Source organism: Papio anubis, chromosome 19, assembly GCF_008728515.1.
Source record: "Papio anubis isolate 15944 chromosome 19, Panubis1.0, whole genome shotgun sequence".
NCBI classification, from domain to species: Eukaryota; Metazoa; Chordata; class Mammalia; order Primates; family Cercopithecidae; genus Papio; species Papio anubis.
This window is the reverse complement of record NC_044994.1, coordinates 1,454,283-1,475,483: the sequence shown is the minus strand read 5'-3', so window position 1 is coordinate 1,475,483 and position 21,201 is coordinate 1,454,283. Positions and strand designations below refer to the sequence as shown.

Here is a 21,201-nt window from a genome sequence, read left to right as displayed (position 1 = left end):
ATGGGAGGGAAGGGAGACAAGCTTTGCAGGGGGAAGGTTTCCTCCCGGTCTCCTCATCCTCCAGCACCGCGTTGCTCCAGACAAAGCGCACTCCGCGGGTACCAACCCCTGCAGACAGCGCAGAGCGCAGAGCGCAGAGCGCAGAGCGAGCAGGAGCCCAGAAACCAGCAGGTCGTCTTGTCCCTTGTCAAATCCAAGTGACAACGGACTTCCTGAGGCCACGCTAACTAGACCTACTTTCTGGCTCGATCAGACCCCCTGGACTTAAATTCCACCCAAGGACTAGCACTGAAAGGGTGCCTATTTCAGCAAACGACCAAAGCTTCTAAAGTAGGCTCTTTTAAACCACTTGATGGCTGGATTTCTTAGAGAGAGAGACTAAAGCTGGAGGAAGGGTTCCTCCAGGGCTGCACAGGCCCTCCGCTCTCGGGCTCCCCACACTAGACTTCGGGCCGGCCAGATGGGTTAAGATAGCCTCGTTGGAGTCAATAATTAAGCAATGGAAACAAACAGCCTAAATAAGGGTGTTGAGGACTCAGGAGAAGGTGGCTGGGTAATCTCAGGCTCAAAGTTTGAAATGGGAGCGCAGGAGCTGGGCTGTGGCCGCCTCCTCTGCTACCTGGGCGTGTGGCTGTGTAAAGAGGTGTGGGGACCCGAAAGAAGGCCGAGGAGCTGCACTGGGGTGGAGACAGCAGTGGGGAGGCGGGGACCCAAGGCTTAAAAAAAATTCCTTAATTTGGAAACATTTGCAAAACTCCAAAAGAAAAACTTTTAAAGTTCTCCACTCCCTTCCAAACACGCAAACATGTACACAAACAATTAGGATTTTCCCAAAGTTTTCATCGATCTAAAAAGAAAGTGCCAGTGCAAATTACAGAACATCGTCGCTTCCTCCCGTGCGGCGTTTCCAAGGGCCTGGGAGGGGACGCAGAGGCTCCCCTGGAGGTCCCAGTCTGAAGCGTTCAAGTGAGGAAACTCCCGCAAAAGCCCTGATGCATGCACACTGTGACCGCAGAGGCCGGAGCATCCCGCATTTTGGAGGCTGAAAGGCTCTCGGCGGTCCCCTACGGTAACCTTTTCCGTTAACAGAGGAGTCCGCTGAAGTGCATTGTCAACTAGAAACAGCTAGAATTAAAATCCAAGTCACCCGGCCTGGCATCAGCGGTCATTAAAATCCAAGTCACCCGGCCCGCACCCGCGGTCATTAAAATCCAAGTCACCCGGCCCGCATCCGCGGTCATTCCTTTCCACCACGCAAAACTGGCCGGGAAGACGGACTCGCGCGCGCCCTCCCAGGCCGAAGCGCATTTCTTCGCTAACGCGTGAGGGGTCGGCTGCGTAGACCCGGCGCAGAGAGTGTCCATTTTCGGATCCAGCCCTGTAGTCACTCGAGCTAAACCCCGTTCCAAAGGAGTGGGGGTCGTCGGAGCCGAAGGGCCCCTGTATCTCCGGGGACGGAAACAGCAGGACGGGGAGGCCCTGAACGTGCGCCCGGGGTGCGGCCGGGGACGCAGGGATCAGAGACTCCGAAAAGCTCCACCGCCGCGCCCCAGGGCCGTCTCCCCGCTGGGCTGGGCTCGGCGCGGGCGGCTGCAGGACTCCGGGCGCAGCGCTGGGACCCCGCGGGCCACGTCGGCTCCGCCGCCCCGACGCCCCGGCCCGACTCGCGTCTCCCTCGGGCGCGGCACCGCGAGGGGCAGCAAAACGGGGGTGGGGGCGGGCGCCGCGCCCCTTCCCGTCTCCTCCCCGCCAGCCCCTGGCCCGTCCTTTTCCGCCCGGCTCCCGGCAAGGGTCCCCGACCGGCGTCCGCGTCCTTCCCCGCCCGCTGCAGGCTGGGCCGCGGCGTCCAGCGGGGGCGGCGGGGCGGGGCCCACAGCCATTGGCGAGCGGCGGGGCGGGGGCGGGGGCGCGGAGAGTCGGGCCCGGGACGCTCGCAGCCGGCCGGCAGTTGCCGCCGTCGTCCGCAGAGCCAGTGCCCAGCGCAGAGCCGCGCCCGCCATGAGGGAGATCGTGCACATCCAGGCGGGCCAGTGCGGGAACCAGATCGGCACCAAGGTGGGCCTGGCGCTGCACGGGGCTTCCCCGCGGGTGGGCGGCTGCAGGGCCCCGGGTCTCCCGGCGCGACCCCCCACGGGCGCGCACCGGCTCTGCGCCCCTGGGTCCTCGGAGCCCGGTGCGGACCCGCGCCGGCCGCAGGGAGGGAGCGCCCAGGGCGTGGCCGGCCGGGGAACCTCCGCTCCTCGCTCCCCGCCCCCACCCCAACTGGGAGCGGCTGCCGGCGGCTCAGGCGCGCCTGGAATCCGGCCGCCGGGGCGCCCGGGGTGGGCGCGGATGGCGGCGTGCGGGGCTCTGGGTTCTGAGCGTCTGTCCCCCTCGCCTCGCCCTGCCCAAGTTCTGGGAAGTGATCAGCGATGAGCACGGCATCGACCCGGCCGGGGGCTACGTGGGAGACTCGGCGCTGCAGCTGGAGAGAATCAGCGTCTACTACAATGAGTCATCGTGTGAGTATCGCGGCCGCCGCGCCCTGCCCGGCCGGGACCCGCGTGGACGCTCGGGCGCCGCCTCTGCGCGCGGCTCGTTTGCTTCGGGAAAAGTTCTCCCGGGACGTAGCGGGAGGCCCGGCCACTCCCTTCGCTCCTCCGGGGCGGGAAGTCCGCCGTCAGTTTATTATTCAAGCAGCTGGATTCGGCCTATCCCGAGGGCCAGAGCGCTGGTTCGCGTTGTGAAATCAGCGCAGCGGTTCCTGTCCAGCCCTCTCTGTCTGGCCGGGCGCGGTGGCTCAAGCCTCTGATCTCAGCGCTTTGGGAAGCCGAGACTGGAGGATCATTTGGGCCCAGGAGTTCAGGACCAGCCTGGGCTGTCCACACCCCGGCCCCCTCCCGCCCCGATCTCCAACAATTTTAAAATTCGCCGGGCGCGGTGGCCCGCCCCTGTGATACAGTTAACTGAGGCCTTGAGCCGAGGAGGTCGAGGCTGCAGGGAGCTGTGATCGTGCCACTGCACTCCAGCCTGGGTGACAGAGGGACACCCTGTTAGAGTAAATTAGAGCGTTTCTCAAGGATCCTTGGGAAAAACAAAGCTTTTTTTTTTTTTTTTTTTTTTTTTTTTTTAATCCCCAGTTTAAAATGTATCTCTTACTGGGGATTCTTGGCTAAAAATTTGAGAAACGCTCTCTTCAGTGACTCTTCTGGTCCCTTGCAGACCTCCAAAAAGACTTTAACCTCCCTGGAAGTTGAAACTGCAGGCAGTTCTGAGCAACTAGTGGAGTTTTATTAATTTATGCAGCAATGACTGGCCAGGAACATCAGGGCATGGAAGATGAAATTTCTAGAGGACACTAAGGACAGTTCCAGTATACACTGCACTTCCTGTTAACCCCTCGCCCAGCTTGGGTACATCCATTTTCGATCTGGGTGTGTGCACTGCAGGACAGGAGTTGAAGAGCAGGTCCTATTTGGAATCATTAACCTTGTCCTCACTGGGAACAAGTTCTAGCCCAATTGGCATGAAAATTCCACACAAGAACACTCTGACTCAAAATGAGAGTGACTCTGGGGAAACAGAGCCAGTGGAGTGCTCCCGGTAACAAGGTGCTCAGACTGCACATGGGCACATGTATGTGTATGCATGGGGGAGGTGTCACAAAGCAGGGAATTTCATCCAAACCTGGCAATTTTCTGTAATACATAGTTTATTTCCATGGAGCTAAAGTCCTAAAACTTCCTAACAGGAAAGAGGTGTCAGGGTGAGCTGGAAAATACAGTAGGCAGGAAGTCAGGGGACTTGATTTCTCATCCTGCCTCTTCCTGGAACCTCCTCTGCCAGGTCATGCCTGGGTTCGTTCCTCATTCCAGTGTTAAGGTTCTGGGATTTTTTTTCTTTTTTTTCTTAAGAGACAGGGTCTCGGCTGGGCGCGGTGGCTCACGCCTGTAATCCCAGCAGTTTGGGAGGACAAGGCGGGCAGATCACAAGGTCCGGAGGTCTAGACCATCCTGGCTAACATGGTGAAACCCCATCTCTACTGAAAATACAGACAATTAGCCAGGCGTGGTGGCGGGCTCCTGTAGTCCCAGCTACTCAGGAGGCTGAGGCAGGAGAATGGGAGGCAGAGCTTGCAATGAGCCGAGATCGGGCCACTGCACTCCAGCCTGGGTGACAGAGTGAGACTCCATCTCAAAAAAAAAAAAAAAAGACAGGGTCTCACTCTGTAGCCCCAGGCTAGGAGTACAGTGGCACAACTGGGTTTAGATGATCCTGCCACCTCAGCTTCCAGAGTAGCTAGGACTAGAGGTGCACACCACCAACCACACTTAGCTAATTTTTTTTTTTTCGTTTTGTTTGTGTTTAGAAACAGGGTTTTGCTCTGTTGCCCAGGCTGGTCTCGAACTTCTGGGTTCAAGCGATCTGCCCACCCTGGCTTCCCAATGTGCTGAGATTACAGGGATGAGCCAGTGCGCCCAGCCAATTCTGTGATTCTAAGACAGTTCCTGTACCCTCTGAAAAGACCCTGGTTGATCCATTTCAGGCAGCTAGAACTGGTGGGACTTGAAAGTCAATTGGTGGGAATTTAAGTCAATTCCTTTAGAAACCTGAAAGTAACTCTTGTGGATGGTTCTTTTCTCCTCCAGCTCAGAAATACGTGCCCAGGGCCGCCCTGGTGGACTTAGAGCCAGGCACCATGGACAGCGTGCGGTCCGGGCCTTTCGGGCAGCTTTTCCGGCCTGACAACTTCATCTTTGGTAGGTTCCATCTTTCTCACTTTCTTCTTTTTTTTTTTTTTAATCAACTTAGTTTATATGCCAGATTTAAAGCATCACGTGTCATAGAAAAAGTGTGAATGGGCCGGGCGCGGTGGCTCAAGCCTGTAATCCCAGCACTTTGGGAGGCCGAGACGGGCGGATCACGAGGTCAGGAGATCGAGACCATCCTGGCTAACACGGCGAAACCCCGTCTCTACTAAAAAAATACAAAAAACTAGCCGGGCGAGGTGGCGGGCGCCTGTAGTCCCAGCTACTCTGGAGGCTGAGGCAGGAGAATGGCGTGAACCCGGGAGGCGGAGCTTGCAGTGAGCTGAGATCCGGCCACTGCACTCCAGCCTGGGTGACAGAGCGAGACTCCGTCTCCAAAAAAAAAAAAAAAAGAAAAAGTGTGAATGGAAATCAGTGGTTCCTAGACCCACCCCTCCTTATCCCTAGCTGGGTTCATGACAAGGAAGTTTTTTTTTTAAATCTTGACTTTTTTGGTGGGAAGGAACCTCTATATCTCTAAATGAAATTCTTCTACTGGTACTTCTTGATTAAAAAACAAAAACCAGGCCAGGCACGGTGGCTCATGCCTGTAATCCCACCACTTTGGGAGGCCGAGACAGGTGGATCACGAGGTCAGGAGATCAATACCATCCTGGCTGACACAGTGAAACCCCGTCTCTACTAAAAATACAAAAAATTAGCCAGGCGTAGTGGCACGTGCCAGTCAGGAGGCTGAGGCAGGAGAATCGCTGGAACCCAGGAGGTAGAGGTTGCAGTGAGCCAAGATTGCACTACTGCACTCCAACCTGGGCGACAGAGTGAGACTTCGTCTCAAAAATAGCAAAAAACAAAAAAAGAAAAACTAAGAAACAGTTTTAGACATTAGCTTATTTCTCCCCATCATTATAAAGTTATTTGCCATTTGTTTTTGGTTCCTATATTGGTTTTATCAGAATTAGGTAAATCCTTTTTTTCCTCACTTCTTCCACCTAAAAATGATGGTAAACCTGTCTTTCTGTAGAGTTCTAAAGAAAATTATATAAAATTAAATGAAGTGGTACCATTAGTGTTATCAAGTAGAACCCACAGGATAGGTGGCAGATTTGGAAGTTTCCCACCTGACTATTTTAATGTTAGAGACCACATATCTATTTACATTATTGCTTTAAAAAAAAAATGCCTCACTCAATCAAACATTTCCAATACCTGTGAAAGGCAGTGTCTTCCAAGAAAATGTGAAGAATTTTAAGACTGATTCTGGCTTAAAAGCACTATGGTGTAGTAATCAAATACATCATGAAAAATCTACATTCCAACCCCTTTCTCAAAAGGCACCAGGAAGAGATAGTTTAATTGAGGATAACAGACAATCCCCATTATCCAAACCATTCCAGAGAGAAAATGATGGAAAACTTCCCAACATTTCCTGTGAGGCTAGGTAGCTTCTACTAGAACATACAAGTAAAAGCTGTGTATCAAACTTACTGCAAAAATCCAAAATAAAATACTTAGAATATCAAATGCAGTTGCATTTAAAAAAAAATATATTGGTCACAATGTGCTATTAGATAGTGTAATGGTTAGGACTCTGGCTCTGCTGCCACACTCCCTGGGTTAAAATTTTGGCCCTTCCACTCACTATGTGGCCTTAGACTTATTTAACTTACTTGTGACTTAATTTCCTCATCATAAGTGGGACTGTCTACCTCTTAGTAAGATGTAAGGATTAAATAAACACTTAGAATGTCTACTACAAAATAAGTGTTTGAGAAATACTAGCAACATCCCAGGAATGCAAGGATGGTTCAACATTAAGAAGTCTACTAATAGATTAAAGACAATATCTTAATAGATGCTCCCAAAAAGTGGAGTTTTTTTTGACTCCCAGCAGGAAACAATTTTTTTAAAGAGATTAAAGTTTTGGAGGCCAGAGCAGTAGTTAATGCCTGTAATCCCAGCACTTTGGGAGGCCAAGGCGGGTGGATCACCTGAGGTCGGGAGTTCGAGACCAGCCTGACCAACATGGAAAAACCCCATCTCTACTAAAAATACAAAATTAGCCCAGTGTGGTGGTGCATGCCTGTAATCCCAGCTGCTCAGGAAGCTGAGGCAGGAGAATCACTTGAACCTTGGAGGCAGAGGTTGCGGTGAACCAAGATCACACCATTGCACTCCAGCCTGGGCAACAAGAGTGAAACTCTGTCTCAAAAAAAAGGATCAAGTTTTGGATGTGTTCTCGATTTGTAGAGGACAAAAAAACTTCTATGTAAGCTGGAAATAGAAAGAAACTTCCTTTATTTACAGACTATCTACTAGAAACCCATAGCAACATTATACTCCCTGGTGAAACATTAGAAGCATTCCCAGCAGAATTAGGTATAAGAAACAGATGTCTATTGTCTCTACAATTGTTCCATGTTCTGAAGGCTTTAGCCAGTGCACAAAAACCAGAGAAAGAAAATATGCAAATCATGTAAAGGAAAAGACAAGTGTTATTTGTTGATGAAATGATTCTCTTGGAGTTTCTAGATACACTATCAGCTGAAAAATGACTAGCACTTACAAGACTTTAGTAAGGGAGCCAGACACAAGATAAAATATTCAGAAATTAATTGTTCTGCTATCAGGTTACCAATCTTTCTGATTTGCCTGGAACTGGGAGGAGGTGTTCCCCAGGACACTAGACTTTGAGTGATAAAACTGTCAGGGTCCCAGCAAACTGGAACAGATGAATCACATTAAAAGCAATAATCACTGGCAAACACATTCTATTCACAATTGTAATAAAACTATAAATACCTGGAGACAAAATTTACTAGTAACTAGAGGTGAGGGGCAATTAAAACAAAATATTTTTCTCCCACCAGATTGGCCAGTATTTTAGAAGCTGCTAAGACCTAGTGTTGGTGAATGTGTTTGAGAAAATAACAGCTGTTCAGAGAACTACTTAGCAGATTGAGCAAATCAGTAATTTCCATCCAAGGGTTCCAGTTCACGGAATCTGTTCTGCAGAAATGCTCACACATAGAGATTGCAGATTGGCCTCCAGAAGAGCTGAATCCATGTGCATACCCACGGCGGGTGTCTGAGAGCTCCTCTTGCCCAGTGTCATCCTTGTCAGTTTGGAGGGACTGCTCTCTGAGTACTGTAATAAAAACCTGACTTGGATAACATTAATATTCTGTATTGTGAGGAAGGAAAAAGGACGGCCCTACTTTATACAGATCAGCATTGAATAACTCACTTACTAAGTAGGTATAGACTCAGCAGCCACACCTTCTTTCTGGACCACATTCCCAAGTCACAGAGTTAATGTAGCCAGGAAGAAAGCACCGCACTGGGAGAGGGAAACTGAGCAGCTGACCCTAGCTCTGTGCCCGTTGGGGATATCAGTTCCCTTCTCTGGGTGTCTTCACTTCACTGTCTGAAAGGAAGGACCCCCAAACATCTTGGGGTCACAGACCCTTGTAAGAATCTGCAAGAAGAAATGGCCCTGTCTCCCCACCTCCTTGTAGAATTCTGCCCAGTCTTGTGAGGTTCAGTGGATTTTTGGTGAGAATCTGAGCGGACAGCTAAGATTTCTTGAGTCTGAATTACAGTTGGCTGAGTCTACCGTAGTCTCAGTAAGCTTTACGAGACACAATTCATGTGTTTCCAACTAACACACCTTTTAGAAATCACACCTCTTCTTTGATAGGCAGTGTGTGCATGTGGTGCACAGCTGGAAAGGCCATGCAGTGAAAACCCGCCTCCCTCCCTGCCTGCCTCCCCCGCTGCCTGCCTGCCTCCCTGCCTCCCTGGCTGCTGCCTGCTTGCGTCCCCCGCTGCCTGCCTCCCCCGCAGGAGTCCTTCCTGAGATAGGGAAACAGTAACAAGCACATCTGTGAATTTTTATAGATAAAGAAGATCTTAAAGTTTTAGTTATGTCAAGTATATACCTTCTTCAAACAAGGATATGAAACAACAGTAAAAGACAGGCATAAATGTAGCAGTTTACAACACAGAGTCAACTGTGAGCTCAGCTGTGGCTGAGAATTAATTTTAGCTCTGGGTTTCTGGCAACTAAATCCAAAAAAGGAAGCACAGCAGGTGACACAGCTGACATTGTCTCATAAAGGGGAATATATTTAAAATCCCCACCATCCTGAGTGATTTGTATTTATTTTTAATTTTTACTTTGCTTTGCTTTCTAAACTTTGCTTTTTTTCAGCAAAAACTAATATAACCACAGTCTTAGAAAGTTTAAAACTAGAGTTAAAAAAAATTCCGCCCATCATCTTAGTATAATCATTGTCAGCACTGACGTATATTTTTCATCTTTGTTTCTTTCTTTTTGCTGGCTTTCATTACTTGTAATCATGGTATCATTTATGTCTTTTTCCATTGGACATTATAAACCATATTCAGTTTCTAAAATCCATAATTTTTAATAGCTCCATAATGTGTAATTAATTCTTTATGCAACTATATAATGGCCAATAATCAGGAAGCTGTTTCTTTCCAACTTGTTCTTAAAATGAATATTGAACATCTTGATTCACTTAAATTTGTCAGTTTCTGACTTTGATTTCAGAATAGATTCTCGAGAAGCAAAATTACTGGGTCAAAGAGTGAAGATATTTAAGCCCTTTTTACACACTTCCAGTTGGATTAATGCCACCAGCAGTGTCTGAGAGCATAGTTTTTGCTGCACTTTTGCCTGAAATTAAACTTTTCAAAGAAACGTAGCAACTGAATGCTTATTTTATGAGAGACTCAGAGCTTTACAAACTACTTTATAGGAAGTGTAAGAACAGCTCTGAATTTGGCCCTTCTATTCTATGCTGACATAAATTGTCAGTGTAAAACAGAGAAACCTGCACACATATCACGCCAGGACTCACACACACAGGAGCCGGAAGACAGGATATTAAAATGCAACTCAGCGCACACTGCACTGTTCCCCAGGGGAAGGGTGGTTAGCTGAAACTCATGCCACACCCATTACTGCTTTTTGAGATAAAAAAGGAAAAAAGTATCCAGTTCTGCATAATTTAGTATGTTCACACTCAGACTTGTTACACAGGGCTTCATGTACCAGTGGCTGGTTTTATTTCTTAAAGGGGTAGTAGGTGTGTAGAGATTCATGGTATTGTTTTTCGTATGCTTTTGCGTGCCTTAACTGTGTCAAAAGAAAGATGTCAGTTGTCTAAAAGGTGTGGTCACGGAAAAGGCAGCTTTCATGGAGAAGGTTTCGGCAGGTCATGGCTGTCTGGCCCCGGCCCAGTCTGCCCCAGGTCTGGCAGCAACTGAGGGACCCAACCCAGTCTGGATGGGTGCCCCGAGGAGGCCTCACCCACCAGCTGTCAGCGCAGTGCAGCCCGGACCTGGCCAGGCCTCAAGAGAGTCAAAGCCATGAACTGATCTTTATGAAATGAGTGCATCACAAACTACTGAAGTGGTGAGAAGCTAGTTTCTCATAGCTGCCACTTGAGCAATTGTGAAGTTTTCTTTGGTTTATTTGAATTGAACATTGGGAGAGTGTAAGGTCTTTCTAGCTGTTGACAAATGGGGTCACGAAGATTAAGACAAATTAAGACAGACCTACGGTGCCCATTTAGTTGTCTAACTGTCCCTGTAAGCCTTCAAAAACATTAGAAATTACCTTTGGCACATAAAAACTTCCCCGAAATTGCTTCTTGCATCTTTGCTTTGTCTGACATGCAACCCTATTTTTGATTGAGAATATTTTAAGTTTTCAACAGGTTGTACTGATATGATACGTCTTCAATAGGAATTTTAGCAAGTTGACACCATTTTAAGAATTGTGACTTGTTTAAATGAATATGCTTATTTGTTAAAATAACATATTATGGAGAATGGAGAAGTATCCAGAATGTATAAACATTCTATATTGTTTAGCTAAATAGTTTTAAAGTCGTTCTCCAGTAAAAGAGGCAGAATTGTCTGTGAACTGGAGATGATCTATCCTCACTGGCTTTATACCATATTGTTTCAGTTAGAGTTGGTAAATTACAGTAAACCAGTGTCATTCCATTTCCAAATAGAGTTTGAAATTATTTAGGTTAGTAGTGTACACTTTTAAGAGTGAAAGTTACCTGTAATTCCAGCACTTTGGGAGGCGCAGACGGGCAGATCACCTGAGGGCAATAGTTCGAGACCAGCCTGGCCAACATGGTGTAACCCTGTCTCTACTGAAAATACAAAAATTAGCCAGGCGTGGTAGCAGGCGCCTGTAATCCCAGCTACTTGGGAGGCTGAGGCAGGAGAATCGCTGGAACCTGATAGGCGGAAGTTGCAGTGAGTTGAGATCAAGCCATTGCACTGCCCCCCTGGGTGATGCAGCGAGACCCTGTCAAAAAAAAAAAAAAAGAAAGAAAGAAAGAAAGAAAAAACTTAGCAGTTGGACAGTGGCTCATGCCTATAATCCCAACACTTTGGGAGGCTGAGGCAAGTAGATCACTTGAGCCCAGGAGTTGAAGGTCAGCCTGGGCAACATAGTGAGATCCTCTCTGTACAAAAAAAAAATTTTTTTTTTTTTTTTTTGAGACAGAGTCTCGCTTAGTCGCCCAGGCTGGAGTGCAGTGGCGCAATCTCGGCTCACTGCAAGCTCCGCCTCCCAGGTTCACGCCATTCTCCTGCCTCAGCCTCCCGAGTAGCTGGGACTACAGGCGCCCGCCACCTCGCCCGGCTAATTTTTTGCATTTTTAGTAGAGACGGGGTTTCACCGTGTTAGCCAGGATGGTCTCGATCTCCTGACCTCGGGATCCGCCCGCCTCGGCCTCCCAAAGTGCTGGGATTACAGGCGTGAGCCACCGCGCCCGGCCAAAAAAAAAATTTTTTTTAATTAGCTAGGCATGGTGGTGTGCATCTGGGGTCCCAGCCATTCAGGAGGCTGAGGTGGTAGGATCACTTGAGCTAGGGAGGTTGAGGTTACAGTGAGCAGTGTTCACGCCACTGCACTCCAGCCTGGGCAACAGAGCAAGACCCTGTCTCAAAAAAAAAGAAAGAAAAACTTTTCTGTAATGAATTGCTGGTTGCATAGCAGTCATGCCTATTTGATTGTTGGAAAGTTTTATGGGAAAAGAACGAAGCACCAGAAAGGTAAACATTCTTCCAGCCTCTTTCTGCATTTCTTTTTCTTCCAGATTCAGGGCTAGAAGAGGGGGCAGGAGTGCACAGACCCTTGACACTTACTCCATCACCCAGTGTGAGCTCGAAACCAGAGGGGGCACTCAGAAAACCCTGGGTACCTATTGCAGCCCCACTGCCAAAGCTTAGAGTTGGCAGCCTCCTGCTAACTGTCTGAAGTCACTAACGTCACACCGTATCAGTACAGAAGATGTTCAGTTCACAACTCCCAAATATTTAACTGGAACATCTGTTGCTAGGAGACAGTAGCAAAATATTTTTCAGAAGTCACCAGCTTCCTACTTTCATCAAGAGTACAGAAAATTTCGTGGCTAATCATGCTATAAGTATTGAGGAAGCTGGGTAAATGGTGTGAGCTGCAGAGGGAGTCAAGTTCAGCGTCTCCGTCCACTTACAGCTAGCTCAAGGTCCGATTGATTGGGGTTCTATGTTTGCCAAAAGCCACCTACTATTTTCAGTTGTTGGTTTCTGCTATTTTAATGAAATAGGTCCTAGGCTATTTTGACAGCTGCCCTGGGTCTTTCCTTTGTAAAATGGGACAGTTCTAGCACTGAGTGTGGACCAGCCCCGAACTCGTTCCTCCCAATGCCTATGTTGTAGTCTTGCCAGGTGCTGCCTGAGAAGTTGGGTGGGGAAGGGGTGGAGAGAAGTTGGTGGGGGCTTAGGAAGGACAGTGACTGTTTTTTTGTCTACTAAGAGAAGGCAGTCAGCCAGGTTTCACTGTGCAACACAGCTGGGCAGGAAGAAAGAGAATCCCTTGTTTGTAAGAGAACAGTCACATTCTAGACGCCGTCTACGGCTTGTGAAAAACACAAGGAAACGGCCACCTGAGAGTACTAAAATGGCCAGGCCCACGGGGTGTGCCGCAAGCACGCAGCAGGCACCTGCCTAGCCCGGCCCCTCTCCAGAGCCACAGGGTCCTGCCGTGCCAGTGGCACTGGGCTTTGGACTGCCAAATGGGGCAAAGGCAATAGGAGAGAAAGGCTGAGCTGACTTCTCAGTGGGACTGAGACGGATATCTAGGGAGGCTGACGCTGCAGACAAGTGCGAGCGCCCACTGTGGTCAGTTTTGGCTGGCCAGTTCTGCTCTCTGGAAACTTCAGTGTTTAATATTTAAATGTGTGGTTTTGTTTGTTTGAGATGGGGTCTGGCCCTGTCACCCAGGCTGGAGTGCAGTGGTGTGATCATAGCTCACTGTAGCCTCAAACTCCTGGGCTCAAGCAATCCTCCCACTTCACCTTCCTGTGCTAGGATTATCGTAGCTGGCCTTAAAAAAAAAATGTTTAATGTTTCCATGTCAAAGTTAAAACAAACTGCTTGTACATGTTTTTTTCTTTTTTTTTTTTTTGAGACGGAGTCTCGCTCTGCCGCCAAGGCTGGAGTGCAGTGGCCGGATCTCAGCTCACTGCAAGCTCCACCTCCCGGGTTCACGCCATTCTCCTGCCTCAGCCTCCCGAGTAGCTGGGACTACAGGCGCCCGCCATCTCGCCCGGCTAGTTTTTTGTATTTTTTAGTAGAGACGGGGTTTCACCGTGTTCGCCAGGATGGTCTTGATCTCCTGACCTCGTGATCCACCCGTCTCGGCCTCCCAAAGTGCTGGGATTACAGGCTTGAGCCACCGCGCCCGGCTGTACATGTTTTTTTCAAACAGTACACGTAGATTGTGTATACGGTGCAGAAAGGGAATGCTCTAATGCCTTCTACTAGTGGCCCCTGAGGTTTTATTCCCTAGGGGGATAACTGAGTGTGTAGACAGTTGGGCTGTGTCCTGTTGGCATTTTTCCTTTTTTTGAGACAGAGTTTCGCTCGTTACCCAGGCTGTAGTGCAATGGCACCATCTCGGCTCACTGCAACCTCCGCCTCCTGGGTTCAAGTGATTCTCCCGCCTCAGCCTCTGGAGTAGCTGGGATTACAGGCGCCTGCCACCACGCCCAGCTAATTTTTTGTATTTTCAGTAGAGATAGGGTTTCCCCATGTTGGCCAGGCTGGTCTCGAACTCCTGACCTCAGGTGATCCACCTGTCTCCCAAAAGTGCTGGGATTAAGGCATGGGCCACCACACCCAGCCCTGCTGACTTTTTTCTGTGTCCATGTGCACTTAGGCGAGCACACGCAAAGCTGATTTTGTTTGGGGAAAATGGGATACTGCCACATACACCATTTTGCAGCCTTTTGAAAAGTTCACTAATGTATCTCAGACATCCTCCATGACAGTCACAGGGCCTACCATTGTATGTGTCATCATTTAGTAATTTCCCACTTACTGATGACATTTTAGAATTTTTCATTAAAGAAGAGCTGGGCTCAGGGGTTCACACCTGCAATCCCAGCACTTTGGGAGACCAAGACAGGATGATCACTTGAGTTTAAAAGTTTAAGACCAACATGGGCAACATAGGGAGACCTTCTCTACAAATTTTTGTTGTTGTTGTTAGACGGAGTCTCGCTCTGTCCCCCAGGCTGGAGTGCAGTGGCGCAATCTCAGTTCACTGCAAGCTCCGCCTCCCGGGTTCATGCCATTCTCCTGCCTCAGCCTCCCCAGTAGCTGGGACTACAGGCGCCTGCCGCCATGCCCGGCTAATTTTTTTTGTATTTTTAGTAGAGACGGGGTTTCACCGTGTTAGCCAGGATGGTCTCAATCTCCTGACCTTGTGATCCGCCCGCCTTGGACTCCCAAAGTGCTGGGATTACAAGCGTGAGCCACCGCGCCCGGCCAATAAAAATGTTTTAATTGTCCCAGCTACTCAGGAGGCTGAGGCAGGAGGATCCCTTGAGCCCAGGAGGTGGAGGCCGCAGTAGCTATGATTGCACCACTGCACTCCAGCCTGGGTAACAGTGGAAGACCCCATTTCTAAAATAATAATAAGAATAAATTCCTTTATACTTTAATCTTCACTTGATTATCATAAAATACATGTTTTAGTTAAAATGTCACAAGCAATATATAAAGCTAGAACTGAACTCCCTTAGGACCCCGTCCTTCAAAGACAACTGTCTGTGCTTTCTTAATTGCATTGTACATGTTTTAATAAAGTAATTTTTTTTTTCATTTTGCTAGCTAGCTAGGTAAAACATTTCCATGGCATAGGACTTAAAAGGAACAAAAGGGTATACAGTGAAAAGGTGATCTCCTTCCTACCCCAAACTAGTGTTAAGATTCTTGAATGTCCTTTCAGATATGTTCAGGCAGACACATATATTCACATACATACAGTGGAGCCAACTGTATACACCGTTCAGTACCTTAGTGTCCCTCCCTGGCTCCCCAGCAACATATTTTGAAAATCTTTCCATTTCACAACTATGGCTGCCTCATTCCTGTTGATGGCTGAGAGTATCCTCTGCAAAGATACTGCCATGGATTTAACCAGTCTTCAGGTAATATGTAGGTTGTTCCCCTTTTTATTCTTATAAACTGTCCCTCAGTAAACATTTGTATATATGTCATTTTGCACATGTATGGGTCTATAGAAGTGTAATTGCTGTGTCTAGGGGGATAATTTTGATAGCTGTTCCAGAGGCCACTGCCCTTGGCTATCTCCACCAGCTCCTGTGGGAAGTGGCCTTCCCCAAACCCTCACCAGTGCAACTCAGGTGTTTTGATCTCTGTCAGTTTCATAGCAGAAAAACAGAATCTCCTTGTTTTAATTTGCCTTTCCCTTCGGAGAAGGGTTTAGCATTATTTCCAGCACCTAAGCTATTGGAATTTCCTTCCTGTGAGCTGTATGTTTAGAGCCTTTGCCTGTTTTCCTAATGGCTGTTGTTTTTCTTACTGATTTTGTAGGACTTCTTTAGATATTTAAGGAGGGCATCCTTTGTATGTGATAGGAGTTATTAACAGTCCAGTACATTTTAACATTAAGTTCAATACACTGAATGAAGAATCACGGACTTTTTCTTGCACTGAACACCTACAGTGCTTAGCACGATAAACGCTTCGTTCTCCCTCCAAGAGTAGGACCCACTGTGTAAGGCTGCACTTGCTATGCACTGCGGAACCCAGGGGTGCCACCAGTAGACCTCACTGTGAGCAGGCTGGTGTCCCCAACTGCATGGGAGCCCCTTGTCCACTAATTAAAGATCGACAAGTGGAAGGCAGCTTGCTTCCCCGATATAGCACTTGGCAGCTCTCAGAGGCAGCCTTGGCGGTTTCACTGCTTCATAGCTCAGTGCCCCCAGGGTGTGTGCAGCATCAGGGATGGACCTGCCCACGTGAGAGCAGAGAAGCTGGTCTTTGGGCAGTGGTGTGAATTGTTGCCACCAGCCGTGTGTAGACAAAAGTCAAGTTGGAGTAAGTGGGGAGAGGTCTGTATAATGCAATGCAAGTTTTTATGACTTGAGTTAGTTAAATCTGCAGCCCAAAATTTCATGAAAATATTTAAAACATTTTATTAAAAATTAAATTGATAAACTCATATTAGAAATTAGTATTTCGGCCGGGCGCGGTGGCTCAAGCCTGTAATCCCAGCACTTTGGGAGGCCGAGACAGGCGGATCACGAGGTCAGGAGATCGAGACCATCCTGGCGAACACGGTGAAACCCCGTCTCTACTAAAAAATCCAAAAAACTAGCCAGGCGAGGTGGCGGGCGCCTGTAGTCCCAGCTACTCGGGAGGCTGAGGCAGGAGAATGGCGTAAACCTGGGAGGCGGAGCTTGCAGTGAGCTGAGATCCGGCCACTGCACTCCAGCCCGGGCGACAGAGCAAGACTTCGTCTCAAAAAAAAAAAAAAAGAAATTAGTATTTCAATTTTCCCAACTCTAAGTATACTGAAGTAGATTGCCTTAAAGTGAAAGAGTGATAGTGTATTTAGTAAGTCTTGGTTAAGCCTTTTTGCTTTACATTCAGAAACAAGAAAAGAATGACTGATATAAAATGGCATGACCTGCAAGTCAGGTTGTTTCCAATTCTGCTTTCTTCAAAATCGAGTTGTTGGCCGGGCGCGGTGGCTCAGGCCTGTAATCCCAGCACTTTGGGAGGCCGAGGTGGGCGGATCACTTGAGGTCAAGAGTTGGAGACCAGCCTGGCCAATGTGGTGAAACCCTCTCTCCACTAAAAAATACAAAAATTAGCTAGGTGTGGTGCCAGCACCTGTAATCCTAGCTTCTCGGGAGCCTGAAGCAGAATTGCTTGAATCTGGGAGGCGGAGGTTGCAGTGAGACAGTACTGTGCCACTGCACTTTAGCCTGGGTGACAGAGTAAGACTCCATCTCAAAATAAATCAATAAACAAACAAAATTGAGTTATTACGTGACAGATGATTGAAAATACTTTTTTTTTTTTTTTGAGACAGGGTCTTGCTCTGTCACCCAGGCTGGAGTGCTGTAGCACAGTCTTGGCTCACTACAGCCTCCATCTTCTGTGCTTAAGTGATTCCTCCCACCTCAGCCTCCCAAGTAGCTGGGACTAAAGGCATGCACCACCAAACCCAGCTAATTTTTGTATTTTTAGTAGAGATGGGGTTTTGCCATGTTGCCCAGGCTTGAAAATACTTTTTGATAACAGGTCACTATTTGAATTTTGGGATGTAACTCTGAAGACAAAGAACTGAATGACACTGTAGAACATAATTCATTCCCATTTACACGTATCTGTAGACAAGATTTCTCATATATGTAAAAATTAAGAGGAATAGAGTTGATCCCAAGCCTTGGCCCATTCTGGCAGTATTTAATATTCACCCTTGGATAAGTGAACTAATAGGAAAAAAAAAAAATATATATATATATATATATATGTATATATATGTAGATAACATTATTTAAAACTTTGTAATCACAGGAAATTAAAAAGAATCAACTTCAACTGATTGGAATCATTTCTGATTTTTAAATATATTCTATCGATATATTTAACAGAATAAGTGTTTTTCAAAGTGATTATATTATTTCCAGAAAATAAATTATATGCAACTATTTGATTTATGAAAAATAATAATGTTAACTTTAAAATGAATGAAGTATTTAGTATCTGGTTTTTTCAGATGTTCATTAACCAAGTGTAGTGGCATGTGCCTGTAGTCCCTGCTACTCAAGAGGCTGAAGTGGGAGAATCACTTAAGCCCAGGAGTTCAAGGCTGCAGTCAGCTAGGGTGGTGCCAGTGTTCACCACCCTGGGTGACAGCATGAGACCTTGTCTCTAAATAAATAAATACAAATGTTGACAGCAGTGTATGAAAGCCATTGCATTATGTGAAACTTGTAGTGCCAGAAAAGCAAAAGCAAAAATTAGTTCCTCCCACTCCTAAGTGCATCTGTTCATATGGACATACAAACCTGTGTAATTTTTACAGCTGGGAAAAAATGCTTCCGCTAGTGAAATACCCCATTTTAAAATGAGATAAAATGAAAAATAGGATTTTAAATTTAAGAGCCAATCTTTCAGATTCAAATATTTTTTAGGTAAAGGTATACATAAGCCTGCCTGGCCAAAATGCACCATTATACAGAAAACAGACTAACTAGGTCTCTTTCTTGTTACTTCAACTCTGCATAAAATACAGACGTCTTTCAGGCATATTAAGCTCCTTTTCTCAACTGGCCTGGAAAGAATTTGAGGGCAGGAATTACTTCCTGTGCTTAGTATTTAATTATAGGAGCAGAATAAATAATTGATTCTGCAAACATTTTGCAACAGTAATTCTGGTTGATGAATGAGGGGCTTCATTAACATGAAAAAGTGTCAGTTTTGAAAATAAAATACTTAGTACAAAATTCAGAAAGCCCAAAGGAGAGAACTTTATTTTGTTGTTTGAGATGGAGTCCCACTCTTGACCCCCAGGCTGGAGTGCAGTGGCACCATCTCAGCTCACTGGAACCTCCACCTCCCGGGTCCCAGGTCCAAGCAATTCTCCTGCCTCAGCCTCCCAAGTAGCTGGGACTACAGGCTCCCCACCACCACGCCTGGCTAATTTTTGTATTTTCAGTAGAGATGGGGTTTCCCCATGTTGCCCAGGCTGGTCTCTAAGTCCTGACTTTAAGTGATCCACCCGCCTCAGCCTCCCAAAGTGCTGGGATTACAGGCATGAGCCACCGCGCCCGGCAGGTAACTTATTTTTTTAATGTATAGCTTTTGTTCCCTTTGAATTCTACCATGTGCATGAATTAACCTATTTAACATGGAACAGCCAGTCCAAATGTATATACATCTTTAAAATTGATCAGTAGCTACTCTGACTTGCCTAAAAACGTACCAGTGCACCTGCTCACCTGCCCCGTTGGTGGGTGCCTGTTTCCCCGGCCCCTCCCTTTGGCTAACAGCGCACCATGGAATCACTTCACGCCCTCCTTGTGGGTGCCCAGGCACGGTGCTGGCGCAGCCCCTTCCTGTTTAAACGGCACGGGACTCTCTCTGTTGCAGGCCAGACGGGCGCAGGGAACAACTGGGCGAAGGGGCACTACACGGAGGGCGCGGAGCTGGTGGACGCGGTGCTGGACGTGGTGCGGAAGGAGTGCGAGCACTGTGACTGCCTGCAGGGCTTCCAGCTCACGCACTCGCTGGGCGGCGGCACGGGCTCGGGCATGGGCACGCTGCTCATCAGCAAGATCCGCGAGGAGTTCCCGGACCGCATCATGAACACCTTCAGCGTCATGCCCTCGCCCAAGGTGTCGGACACGGTGGTGGAGCCCTACAACGCCACGCTGTCGGTGCACCAGCTGGTGGAGAACACGGACGAGACCTACTGCATCGACAACGAGGCGCTCTACGACATCTGCTTCCGCACCCTGAAGCTGACGACGCCCACCTACGGGGACCTCAACCACCTGGTGTCGGCCACCATGAGCGGGGTCACCACCTCGCTGCGCTTCCCGGGCCAGCTCAACGCCGACCTGCGCAAGCTGGCGGTGAACATGGTGCCCTTCCCGCGCCTGCACTTCTTCATGCCCGGCTTCGCGCCGCTCACCAGCCGCGGCAGCCAGCAGTACCGGGCCCTGACCGTGCCCGAGCTCACCCAGCAGATGTTCGACGCCAGGAACATGATGGCAGCCTGCGACCCGCGCCACGGCCGCTACCTGACCGTGGCCACCGTGTTCCGCGGGCCCATGTCCATGAAGGAGGTGGACGAGCAGATGCTGGCCATCCAGAGCAAGAACAGCAGCTACTTCGTGGAGTGGATCCCCAACAACGTGAAGGTGGCCGTGTGCGACATCCCGCCCCGCGGCCTGAAGATGGCCTCCACCTTCATCGGGAACAGCACGGCCATCCAGGAGCTGTTCAAGCGCATCTCCGAGCAGTTCTCAGCCATGTTCCGGCGCAAGGCCTTCCTGCACTGGTTCACGGGCGAGGGCATGGATGAGATGGAGTTCACCGAGGCCGAGAGCAACATGAACGACCTGGTATCCGAGTACCAGCAGTACCAGGACGCCACCGCCAATGACGGGGAGGAAGCTTTTGAGGATGAAGAAGAGGAGATAGACGGATAGCCGGAATAGAGGAGCCGCCCCAGCTCAGATCCTACAACACGCAAGTTCCTTCTTGAACCCTGGTGCCTCCTACCCCATGGCCCTGAATGGTGCACTGGTCTGTTGTGTTGGTGTCGGCCCCTCACAAATGCAGCCAAGTCATGTAATTAGTCATCTGGAACAAAGACAATACTTTAAAACAGCAGAGAATTACTTGCGGGTTCTACCCAATCAGAAGATCACACCATGGAGACTTTCTACTAGAGGACTTGAAAGAGAACTGAGGGGCCACGAAATAAACTTCACCTTCCATTAAGTGTTCAAGCATGTCTGAGAATTAGCAGGGGAGTTAGAAACAGTCTTTTTCATCCTTTGTGATGAAGCCTGAAGTTGTGCCGTGTTGCCTTATATGAATATGCAGTATGGGACTTTGAAATAATTGATTCATAATAAATTACTAAATGTGTGTCTTCATCTCTCTAGCCATGTGCATAAATGACGTAAGCCACTTTGTATGGTTACATTGGCTACTCGGGTCACTGGTCTCTCCCTAGGGTGAACAACTCCCCACTTCACGAAAACAACAGAGGAAAGGGCTGTTCTTTAAATGGAGGCTTTAAGCGGGGCGGCCAAAACTGTTGATAGCTGGAAGGCAATGTAGCACAAACAAAAGCCCCTCTTCACATCCGCAGCCACCTTTTAGACGCCCACAGAATCCCAAGTCAGGTTCTGGGCTAGGGTTCCCCAACCTTCTAGCCAGAGGAGCCACAGGAAAGGCCTTTTGGCCTCCAGACAAAGCCAGGGGTGCTGGGTGGGAGCTGGGGTAACAACAGCCAGCCCTGCGTGGAAGGGATGGGCCCTTTTCTGCTGTGGCCCATCACACTTGATGGCTTCTACCACCG

General features: G+C 48.3%; 1 protein-coding gene across 2 annotated transcripts; it reads left to right on the top strand.

Moving 5' to 3' along the window:
- The first annotated feature begins 1,773 nt into the window (after positions 1–1,773).
- On the top strand, positions 1,774–20,773 carry TUBB6 (tubulin beta 6 class V). Of its 2 annotated transcripts, XM_021929926.2 has the most exons (4): positions 1,774–2,055; positions 2,393–2,501; positions 4,629–4,739; positions 19,257–20,773. In XM_021929926.2, the coding sequence occupies exons 1-4, from the start codon at positions 1,999–2,001 to the stop codon at positions 20,318–20,320; spliced, it is 1,341 nt and encodes a 446-aa protein (XP_021785618.2). In that variant the 5' UTR covers positions 1,774–1,998; the 3' UTR covers positions 20,321–20,773. The 2 variants fall into 2 exon arrangements, with proteins under 2 accessions (XP_021785618.2, XP_031514534.1); XM_031658674.1 differs by lacking the exons at positions 1,774–2,055; positions 2,393–2,501; positions 4,629–4,739 and adding an exon at positions 15,203–15,284.
- Positions 20,774–21,201: the final 428 nt, after the last annotated feature.

Bases quoted from the DNA above. Each gene is read 5' to 3' on its own strand.
- TUBB6 (XM_021929926.2), top strand. From the start codon at position 1,999: ATGAGGGAGATCGTGCACATCCAGGCGGGCCAGTGCGGGAACCAGATC. The intron at 2,056-2,392 runs GTGGGCCTGGCG...GCCCTGCCCAAG, and splicing joins GGAACCAGATCGGCACCAAG to TTCTGGGAAGTGATCAGCGA. The intron at 4,740-19,256 runs GTAGGTTCCATC...TCTCTGTTGCAG, and splicing joins GCCTGACAACTTCATCTTTG to GCCAGACGGGCGCAGGGAAC.